Source organism: Hippocampus zosterae, chromosome 1, assembly GCF_025434085.1.
Source record: "Hippocampus zosterae strain Florida chromosome 1, ASM2543408v3, whole genome shotgun sequence".
NCBI classification, from domain to species: domain Eukaryota; kingdom Metazoa; phylum Chordata; class Actinopteri; order Syngnathiformes; family Syngnathidae; genus Hippocampus; species Hippocampus zosterae.
This window is the reverse complement of record NC_067451.1, coordinates 33,321,430-33,333,444: the sequence shown is the minus strand read 5'-3', so window position 1 is coordinate 33,333,444 and position 12,015 is coordinate 33,321,430. Positions and strand designations below refer to the sequence as shown.

Below are 12,015 nucleotides of genomic sequence, written 5' to 3'. Positions count from 1 at the left end.
CCTTATAGTCGTGAAAATACGATATTTATATATGTGCGCACACACACACACACACACACACACACACACACACACACACAAACATAACAAAAAGTCTGTTGAAAACACTTTGGGTCTTTCGAGTGTTAAAATTAACCAAATCATTTGCAAATCCAACAACTGACTGACTCCGGATAAAAGAAAACTTCCTCGCACTGAACTCTGGTGAGTCGATATAGCCCACCGGGTAAAAATAAACAAATAAATAAATAAACCCCTGGTTCAGTGAGGTGGAAGTCATCAATGTTTCAAAGCCGAGCGTGTTAGAGGCATTTCTCCGAAGGGATGGAGAAAACTTTTGGGCCTCAAATAGCTTCTCATAAAATGTTCACAACTTGTTTATGCCAGCAGGAGCTCAAGTGCTGTCACTGGCGCAGCGATTAGCAGAGGGCGGGACCATTCCCATGGAGTCGGCATCATCCTCTCCAGCAGTGCAGCAAAAGCATTGATTGGATGGAAGCCATTGAATGAACGAATTATTACAGCAAGGCTCTACACCAGATATGCCAAAGTAACCATCATACAAGTCTATGCCCCAACCGAACCTGCCTCAGAGGACGATAAAGACACTTTCTACAACCAGCTCCAGACCGTGCTTGAGGAGATCCCCAGTCATGACGTCAAGATGCTGATTGGAGACTTAAACGCAAAACCGGATAATGACAGAAGGGGCCTCAATGCCACAGTTGGACCACATGGGTCTGCGAGCTCCACGACCGACAACGGGGAGAGACTGTTTGTTGATGCTAACCAGTGCCAATGGCCTCAGTATTGGCAACACCTTTTTTGAGCACAAGCGGATCCACAAAATTACCTGGGTTTCACCTGGTGGCGGGACCTGGAACAAACTGGACTACATCTGCATCAACACAAGGTGGCGCTCATCATTGCTCGACGTTCACTCCCACAGAGATGCAGATGTGGGTTCAGACCACTTCCTTGTGGTGAGTAAAATCGATCTGAAGCTGAAGAAGGTGAAAAAGGTGCAGCCCAAGAGACCTTACGCAGTGCACAAGCGAAAGAAAAACAACATCCCAGAAAGCTTCTGTGAGGAGTTGACTCGGAAGCTCAAGGTACCACAACACCTTGAAAACATTGAGTAGCAGTGGAGTATGTTCTCTTGGGCCATTGCTGAAACTGCAGAAGCAGTTGTAGGCAGAAAGAGGGGTACCAACAAAGAGAGATGGATAACAGACAACACCTGGAAGTTGATTGATGAAAGGAAAGTGGCCAAGATAAAAAGAGAACAAAAGAGGAGGCTCCGGAGCTGGAGGATGGAAGACGAGGAGTACAGGCGCTTGGATAAGGCAGTGAAGAACAGTTGCAGGAAGGACAAAACACAGTGGCTAGAAGAGAACGCAAGAGAGGCACAGGAAGCAGCAGAGAACAACAACACAATGACCCTATACATATATATCGTGCGGGAGCTAACCAACTCCAGGAGCAGCTCTAGCGTGCCAATCAGGAGCAAGGAATGCAGGACACTCCTAAGCGACGAGGAGCAAGAAGCAAGATGGCTGGAACACTTCAGGGAGGTTCTCAACCAACCAATGCCTCCCGTGCTCTTCAATTTCGATCAAGAGACACCAGCTCCACCTCTAAACATTACATCGGAAGAGATATCCGAGACTGAGGTTGCCAGAGCAATCAAGGGCCTTAAGAACAACCAGGCACCGGGACTCGATGAGTTAGCTGCCGTGCTGTTGATACATGGCCAAGACGCTGTTGTGGAGAGCCTTACCTACCTGTTCAACCTGTTTGGCATGCTGAAGAGGTTCCTGCCGACTGGAGACGTGGAGTCATTGTCACGCTGCCTAAGAAGGGAAAAATTGCATTACACTGCTGTCAATCCCCAGCAAGGTATTTTGCAGTGTTCTGCTCCATCACCTTAAATACAAAGTGGATAACATCTTGAGGGAAGAGCAAGCCTGCTTCAGGAAGCGAATGTCTTGCACCGAACAGATCTTTACTCTTCGAAACATCATAGAGCAGTGCCAAGAACTTCACATACCACTCATGATCAACTATATCGATTTCAAGAAAGCCTTTGACAGCATCCACCGGGAATCACTGTGGCAGATTTTCAGCTGTATGGTGTATCCCTCAAGAACATAAAAAAAAGGACAAAATCCGACTTCAACGGGCAGTTAGGACGGTGGAAAAAATCGTTGGCACCGCCCTACCCACTCTTGAGGACTTCCACACTGCAAGAATCAAGACAAGGGCACGGAAAATCCTCCTGGATCCCCCACACCCTGCCCACCACCTTTTCCAGCTACTCCCCTCAGGCAGACGCTACAGATCCATGCGCACCAAATCCAGTAGACACTTAAACAGCTTCTTCACTCTAGCCATTAACTCCTTAAACAGTCACTGACGTAGTCACTCTTCTTGTACTACAAAACTACTGGTTACTCTAAAATGGTTCAATGATTTTGTTCTATTCGATGATACTAATGCAGCGTGTTATACCGGAGACAAATTCCTTGTGTGTTCTACATACTTGGCCAATAAAGATGATTCTGATTCTGATCAACATCTTCAGGTCATTGTACCACAACTCGACTTGTCATATCAAAATCAACAGTGGCACAACTGATGATTTTGACATTGTCACTGGTGTAAGACAGGGTTGCATTCTGTCACCCCTACTCTTCATCATCATAATTGACTTTGTGATGAGGAAGTCCATCACAGGGGCAAAAGATGGTATCAAGTGGAGAGGGAGCAGACTAGCTGACCTGGAATTTGCGGATGATTTGGCTCTGTTAAGTCACACCCAGTCCGCACTCCAGGAGTTGACCAACAATCTGCATGAGCACGGAGTTAAGGTCGGTTTCCGAATAAGCCAGGAAAAGACCATGGCCTTGGCCATCGGACAGCACCAACACCTTCAACCACTCGCTCTACACCAACACATATCTTAGGAGTAACATCTCAAATACAGGTGGTGTGGAGAAAGACGTCAACAGTAGACTTGGTAAAGCTGCGGGAGTGTTCCAACGCCTCCGCAACATCTGGTCATCGAAAACCATCACTACGACCACCAAGCTACACCTCTATATGTCAATGGTCATTCCAACAGCGATTTACGCTGTGAGACTTAGATGAAGACAGCCAATATTACCAACAAGTTAGATGTCTGCCATCGGCGTTGCCTGAGATCCATCCTGAGGATCTCATGGAGAGACCACATCACCAACGAGGAGGTGATGAGGAGGGCAGGAGAAGCTGAACTGTCAGACATTGTCTCTGAAAGGAGAAGGAAAATGATTGGCCACGTACTCCGACTGCCAAGAGAGAGCCCGGCAAGTGTGGCCATGGACTGGATGCCAGAACGTGGAAAGAGGAAGAGTGGTAGGCCAAAGAAGACGTGGAGACAGACTGCCAAAGAAGACCTCAGTGAGATGGGTGTCAGGTCGCATGGAGCAAGAAGGGTCGCCAGTGACCGGAACAAATGGAGGAGACTCGTCGCCCAATGTTCCAAATAGGAACGGGTGGAACTAACTAACGAACTAAGTAACTAACTAACTCCTGCATGTCCTCGTAAAGGCATTTCGGTGAAGAACCAATCAAAGCGGGGTTTATAACATCCAAATCTGATGTCAAACTCTTCTCCCGGGTATGGTTTACCGATACAAGTGTTTCTACAATACAATAAACACATTTTTACATTTTATTTTTTAACCATGGATGTTATATTTTTATATCTCCGAGGAGTCATTGTTGTTTGGAACGATCGAAATTGTCGAAGGAGAAGACATCAGACGATAAGTTTCAGACTTTTGAAACTGATACAGTTTACTAATACCGTACTGTTTCAAGTCACAACTACTGTTTCCACCATTTAGTATCTCTGAAAGTTATAGTTTTTCCATTTTCTCATTTCCCGTGTGTGTCGCAACAGCAAAAAAGACTTAGAAAGAACAGAACCATCATGTGCATTCCTTAAAAAGAAAAACTACTGAAACATGTACTGTCAGCTTCAGATCTTATTGTGCGCTTCCAAATTGGCATCTGCTCACTTCAATTGTCAGCCAAGGACATGTTAAATCCTGAATTGGGCCAAAATAAGTTTTCTTGTCTTATCTTTCAAACACTAGTACCATAAAAAAAAAAAAAAAAAAAAAACACCAAGAAAACACTATGGTGGTAGTGACTATCTATCCGAACTGAGACATTACAGTTTTAAACAAATACAGTCGCCCTCTTGTATTGGATCTCATTAGATAATCTCGGAGCACACTAAAGAACATAGCGTGTCGTGGGGAAACAAACATCTTCTCCCTCATGTCGTTTGACAAGCAGACGGTCGTACAAAGCGTCCCGGTGACAAATGAGGGCGCCCTTCAACGACCCTGCCGGTGGCATGTGAAGCTTGCCCCTGCCGCGTCGTGCAAATTCACGGAATAATCATTACGCCGGAGAGCCGCCGGGAATTAATAAAGTTGCAAATTGACTGTCTCCATTGAGGTCACAGCACGCTTGCCTGTGTCACTGTGGATGTGTGTGTGGCGGGAAGACGACAGAGGTTCTAAATCAGTTTGTTTACGCCAAGATGCTTTCTCCCGGAATTGAGGCCTACCATATTAACTCTTTCCTCCTCCCCATCTAAAATAATGTAAAGTCATTCCAATATGTTTTGTGTTGCCATCATCGAAACCTTTTATAACTCTTTTCATGTGTTTGTTTCTTTGGTACACCGAACATGCTCATGGGTCAGTCTGACCTGCTGCATACCTATCATCATTCAAAAATAGATAAATCAATAAATGCCGAGCGACAAAACAAAATACACCACTACACCAGGACAACCAGTCCAGTCATTATTCAGAGTCACTTGCTTAGTCTTGATTTGGACTTGATCTTGGCTCCCCTAAGTCTTCATCTTGACTTGGTCTCAACCCCTCAATCATGATCATGACGTGGCCTCGGCCCCTCAAGTTCTTGGTCATGACTTGGTCTCTATTGCTTTAAGTCTTAGGGACAACATTTCTTGCCCAGCGCAAGTCTAGTGCAAAGTGCAGTCTTACTGTGCGCATGGGAGAGGTTTTCTTTCTGAGACTTGCACAGATAGAAGTGGGTGTCATGCACCATAGTGGGATGGAACACAGCTGACTCCAGACCAAATTCACAAACGTGGTGAGCAAGCCTTGCACCGGCAAGAAAATGAAAATGCTCTTGTTTTTACACCGACTGCATGTGCACCCGTCCACCAAAATATCGCCCCGCGCAGGGGGAGTGTCGTAAAAATGCCCTCGGTCTGTCGGAATACCCAGCCAGGCACAACACAGTCTGCCAAATTCCCAAACCCCTCAGTCTTGTCTGGTCTAAAGCCCTAAATTTCTTGATCATTTCTTACCTTTTAATCTCTTTTACGCATTTCTGCGTTGTTTTTCTTCTTAATGTGTTTGTTTTAAATCATGTGTGCCTGGCTTAAAAGTGCACATCTGATCCCATGTTTTAAACTCTTGTAAAGTGTCTTTGAGTACAATGAAAAGCGCTTTCAAAATTAAATGTATTTTACATCCATCCATTTTCCGAACCGATTAATCCTCATTAGGGTCGCGGGGGTGCTGGAGCCTATCCCAACTGTCTTCGGGCAGTAGGCGGGGGGAACCCTGAACCGGTTGCCAGCCAATCGCAGGGCACACAGAGATGAACAACCATGCGCACTCACACTCACACACCAAATTAGTGTGTTCAATCAGCCTGCCATGCATGTTTTTGGGACATGGGAGGAAACTGAAGTACATGGAGAAAGCCCACGCAGGCCCGGGGAGAACATGCAAACTCCACACAAGGAGACCGGAGCTGGAATTGAACCTCTGCAATGTGAAGTCGACGTGCTAACCACTGGACTACTAATTCGCCTAAATGTATTATCATTATTATTATGATTACCGGTATTATTATTTTCTCCCTTAAAGTATTGGTCTTCAAGGTTTGGTCAGAATTTGGACTGAAACCACTAAGTTCTTGATGTTTTCCCGGTTCCTTCACGTCCTGGTCTTCACTTGATCTTGAGCCCTGATCTCAATCCCTCAAAATCTTGACTTGGTCCAAGGCACTCAATGTCTCGGTCTGAGTCACTCAAAGTCTTGGTCTTGACTTATTCTCGCTTGCCACAGACTAGGTCTTGAGTTGATCTGAACACCTCAGGGAAATTCTGCAGACCCCTCTTCAAACCTTTGGTAAATAGTTTTGTAACTGTGCGAGAACACTATTGATTATGAACAACTTCCAGCCAAAGCATTTGCTCATGTCAATGGTTAAAAATGCGGATATTGACAGTTTCAATATGTGTCAACAATCCAAGCAAGAACCCAATTTATTTCATATCCAAGTTTACTCTCTGGTATCATTTTGGTGACCATTTTCTAGTTTATGGAATAAAATTTGTGCGCTTTCACTGAAAACTTATACCTCTTTGAAAGAGAAGGCTTTTACTTTCCAAAATAGTAATCAGAGAACATTAAATAATTCATGAACTTCTATGTGGGGTATGTCTATTTGTGTAGCGTGTCATGTTTTGCCACCAAAACAAAATTCGGATTGCGTTAAAGCAAATAACGTGTCTTGTCTTATCTGTTATCATAAAATGAACAAATCGGTGTGAGTTTTGTCGAATTTGAGTCCCTCAAACTGAGGAGTAGTCATCGTGATATTTAATGGCAGACATGAAAGACACAAACTAACGTATCATATTGATGAGGGGTGGGGAGAGTTCCTTAAGAGAACAGCATAGGTCCAGGTCAAAAGCAGCAGTTTTAGCCTTTCATATGTTTATGGCTCTGTGATAAACATATTTTGACAGATCTTTACATCAGATCACCCTAAGGCCTGTCAATTCATGTTGCCCTGTCTTGGACAATTTATGACTCGTCAGACTCCAAAGCAGATTCTGTGCGCTGAAGAAAATATTAAATAAAGTTTATTTAACAAAGTTACAAATGAAAAAGAATGTCTCTGCTCCTCAAAGGCTCGACCTTCACTCTGTGTCAATCCCTCAAAGTTCTTACTTGGTCTTGACTTCTTGAAATGTCGATCTTGACTTGTTCCCAGCTCCTCAAATTCGTGCGCTTGACTTGGGCTTGGCTGCTTAAATTCTTGTTGTTTTCTTGCTCAACTAAATCAAAGTTTTCATTTTGACTTGATTGAGACTCCCGAAAGTCTTTGTCTTGACTCACTTTGAACCCCTCAAAGCCTTTGCCTCAAAGTAGGTTTGATCCAAAGGCCTCAAGTCGAGTCAAGACCAAATCTGCAGGGATAACAGTGCTTCCCCTATTAACTGTAAGATTTTGACTTTCATGGAGCTAATTACATGATGTCAAACACTCACTCTCTTGTTCTTGACTTGTTCTCGGCTCCTAGAAATCTTAAGTTTAACTTGGTTTTGTGTTGACTTGACATAACCCCTCCAAGTCCCAAATTTGACTCAGTTTAAACCCCGCCAAGCCCTGGCTTTGACTAGGCCTCACCACCCCAAAATCTTGAACTTGGTCTCTGGTCCTTCAAGTTTTGATCTTGACTTATGCCGATGTCAGACCACACAAATGTAGCCTGATTTTGAGCTATCCCTCAAAGTCTTGGTTGTGACTCAGTCTTGACCCCTCAAAGTCTATCGTGTGTATATTAGGTACATTCGCCCTGTACGATTGTTTCTTCATATTTGCAACTGTACAATTCTTGCTGAAATCGCAGAAGTACACGTTTAACTGTTTCTTCCCTTTGCATTTCCAGGATTAATGGCCCAACATGGCGACCCGCATCCATGCGAGCACAAGTACTGTGGTCTGGGCCGTCGCTGTACCATCAACCCGCAGACGGGCCAAGGGGAATGTAACTGTTTGAATCACTGCAAACCTCACTACAAGCCCGTGTGCGGGTCCGATGGGAAACTTTACCCCAACCACTGCGAGCTGCACCGTACTTCCTGCTCGGAACATCGCAGGATTACCATCGTTCACGGCGAAGAGTGTCTCTACAAAGGTAGGAGCTCATGTGACCTTTAGTGAAGTATGCTGGGATTTTGTGGATACTGTATGCAATGAATAGTAACCTTTACAGAGGCTGATGAGGATCCAATGTCCCGTTGCCTTTCTGGATTATAGAGAGATTTTCACTAATGCCGACAATATACCAACATGAGGTGCTTCAGAATTGTCCAGACAGTTCCATGCCGAAATGTCCTTGCTGAGCTCAACAACCAATGACGTTGAAACTGCAGCTATTAACTAGTTGAACACCTCAGGAGTTGTTTGGAATTTGACCCAAATTTTGAGAAAGGAAAACTGAAACCATTTTATCACAGCTGAGGTCATGCAATTCAAAATTTGGCTCCATTTTGAGGTGAAATATGCAAAATTAAATGCAAGTGTCAGTGTTTCAACCACGAGTGCACCAGAATTCATACAAGTGAGATCGTATGTTTCAACCAACATACCATGCAAAAATAAAATCGGGTGGGGGGTGTGGGGTTGCCTCAAAGGTCATCACCATATGCTTGTCTCAGTTGTTTTGCTGAGTTTTAATGTCTATTGTGCTAAGGTAATACTTTAAAGTTGCACAGCTAAAAGGGTTCGGTTTGACCTCGGAACTTGACGAGAAGTTGACTTTTCAATGTAAAACAGAAACGTTGCACTCAAAGAGCGACAGGCTTTGAAGCAACAACTGATCAGCAGCCAAATGTCAGTTGCTCCGCCCGTCTGTTTGGCAGCCTCCCAGTCATCATTACTGGCTCCCCCTCTAATCTTTGGTACTGTCGGAAGTCGGTTCCAATTCCAGCATGCAGATAGAGAAAAGTGCAGACTGTGGGCCTCTCTGACTTATGGACTGAATAAAACGGCAACGCTCCAGTAAAGTTGATGGTGTGATTTCACACACCGGTCAAAGGCATTTTTATGGGGCTTGCTGAAACAACACATTACAGGATGATGTCTAACTGCAGTTAAAGTAGGAAAAGACGAAACGTTGCACTTGTAATGTTAGATTAGCATAACAGTAAGTCTCTCGATATGAGCCGCCATTAATGGAACAAAGCGGCTGTCAATCAATCCAAAAGTGAGGTGATGATCACAGTTATGAAAACCTTCTAATGGCTAATGTTTCCATATCTGAGCAGCGGAAACAGCACCTGGCTCACTTAAGAGGGTAATGGAAGACATTTTCATTTTGTGCAATGACTTTTAATGCTAGGGTTAATGTTAGGTTTTTATGTTTGATGTCAAATCGTTCAACTTCACCGTGACGCTTGTACATGCGAATGGTCATACAAACTAAATGAATTGTCACCATGCCGTGACATCCCTCTGTCTCGAAAATGTCATTCAAATGTTGTAGCAACTGAGTCTAAAAATGTGAGAAATTAGTCTAGAATCTCCAATTCAAGCCAAAATGCTGAAAATAATAACATGCCCGCTTCAACACAAAATGTCAGACTTTCTCTGTCTTTTCAGGGATGGGTTTTGAGACTTTGCTGTAAATCTCCTCATGATAGGCATGTCTACCAAATTTAGTGTTGCTGAGTCAAACTGACTTTGACCTTGTGGACTTGTAAAAGGTTTGTGCATTATGGCAAGTCATCAAACTTCACCGCCATACTCTTTTCACATGCAATGAGGAGAAGTTATCACAATTTACCTTACATACTGTATGTACGCATATGTCTAGAAGTCATTTAATAATGCAATATAACAACTCATAAGATAAGATAAGATATCCTTTATTCGTCCCACACTGGGGAAATTTACAGCCTCCAGCAGCAAGAATTTATGTAGAAAGAAGAAAGAAGAAAGAGAAAAAAACAACAAACATCTTTCAATTAAATGCAATATGAACACAAAATGGATAAATCGCAGTACTATTTACAATTTTCCTTCACATCATTTAATTATCATTATTATTATGATTGTTATTTTTTATTCATCAGCCTGACAGCAGTCGGTAGGAACGAGCGTCGGTATCTCTCCTTCTTGCAGCGCGGGTGTAACAGTCTCTGGCTGAAGGAGCTACCAAGTGCTGTCAGGGCGGGCTGGAGGGGGTGGGAGGGACTGGCCATCATAGCTTTTAGCTTAGTTAGCATCCTTCTGTTGCCCACCTCCTCCAGAGCGTCAAGGGAGCAACCCAGGACAGAACTGGCCTTCCTGACCGCTCCAGTCTCTTTCTGTCCCGGGCCGAGATGCTGCCTGACCAGCAGACAATGCCATAATGGATGGCCGAGGCCACCACCGAGTTATAGAACGTCTTAAGGAGTGACCCCTGAACCCCAAAAGACCTCAGTTTCCTGAGTAGGAAGAGTCGGCTCTGTCCTTTCCTAATCAGGGTGTCCTCATGTACATTTAATTAATTTAAAAACAATGTTAAAAGTAAGATTGTTAGAAGTAAGAATTAATCCATGTTGTTTTGAGCCAAGACTATGAAATAAATCTATCGAGTGAGATTGTTGTTTTGATGTGAAAGATGTAGAGCCGAATTGCCTTTTGATGACACAAAATACACCTTAGAGAACAAGTGAATCAGAAAGTGCAGCAGACACACTGCTCTTTTGCAAGCCACACACGCTGCAATTAATTTGTCCCCTGCCTAGGATGGGTTATCGATTTTATCGATACCAATACTTGTAACAACACTGCTTATCTATCTGGTTTCATAATGGTATTCTTATCAGTACTTTTTTGTTTGTGTTTAAAAAACACTAACAACGAAATTATGAGAACTAAACACTGCTTGGGCAGCCCGGGGGTCCAGTGGTGAGTACATTGACCTCACAGTGCAGAGGTTGTGGGTTTGATCCCGGCGCTGGGCTTCCTGTGTGGAGTTTGCATGTTCTCCCCATGCCTGCGTGGGTTTTTTCCGGGTACTCCGGTTTCCTCCCACATTCCAAAAACATGAATGGCAGGCTGATTGAACACTCCAAATTGTCCCTTGATGTGAGTGTGAGCGCGGATGGTTGCTTGTCTCTGTGTGCCCTGCGATTGGCTGGACACCTGGTTCAGGGTATCCCCCGCCTATTGCCCGAAGACAGCCGGGGATCTGCTCCAGCACGCCCCACGACCCTTGTGAGGATAAAGTGGATCAGAAAATGGATGGCTTAACACTGATTTTTTTGTCAATGTACGACAACGACATCAATGTAAAATAAGTAAAAGTAAATTTGAACGTTTCATAAACAATTCCTTTGTGTAAAAGGAAACTTTTGTAGAGGAGCAAGGTTGGAACATGCAGTTGGGCTGGAAAAAAGCACTTGTGTGAAATGCATGTTTTCTATGTGTTTGTTGAGACTGCTTGTGTTCCCTCCCCCATGACATTTTAATGATCGATTGCCCTTGTGGCAACGTGCAGTGAGCAGCAACGTTGCAACGTCATTCCTCCGTCCCTCTCGTCTCTGGGCATAACTACTCAAATCAAGATCAAGCAAACATTTTTTTGTGAAACGTTTGCATTCATTGTAAATTGGTTAGTCGTGCCTAGAGTGAAATGCTCTGCTTCTACGTTCTTAGCAACAGAGCTATCCCAATGTAAAGGACGCCAGCCAGCTCTGTGTGAGTATACGTTATTAAAACCTCACTCCTCGGAGCCTTGAAAGCCGCTGACGTTGTGGCCTGGGCTCCCAAATTTCAAAGCTAAAGTAGGTCGGGCTGGGATGTCAGATTCACCGTCAACGATAATTATATGGCACGATGGACGTTTTTAAATAATACTACGTATCATTTTGTAATGTGATCACACAGCACTTCATTGGCAAAGGAAGGATTCACAGGTGCCTGGCGCATGGCAAAGCAGTGGCGCGAGATTGCTTGACTCCAATTGTGGAGGGTGGAGCTTATCGACACTGCAGATTTTAAAAAGTCATCCCCGGGGCTAGATTAATACTCGATACACATCCCTACAGTCCTACCTTGGCTCCATGAAGATGAGAGTGCTGCTTTAGTCCTTTGTCTCAGAGGCTTAACTTAGGAGCGCGTACTTGGGCTC

General features: G+C 44.1%; 1 protein-coding gene across 1 annotated transcript in view; it reads left to right on the top strand.

Moving 5' to 3' along the window:
* fstl5 (follistatin-like 5) overlaps positions 1 to 12,015 on the top strand; it is a 146,635-nt gene that overhangs the window by 42,762 nt on the left and 91,858 nt on the right. The window contains exon 4 of the mRNA XM_052059325.1: positions 7,783 to 8,031. Within this exon, the coding sequence (XP_051915285.1) occupies positions 7,783 to 8,031 (249 nt within the window). The remainder of the gene's footprint in view (positions 1 to 7,782; positions 8,032 to 12,015) is intronic.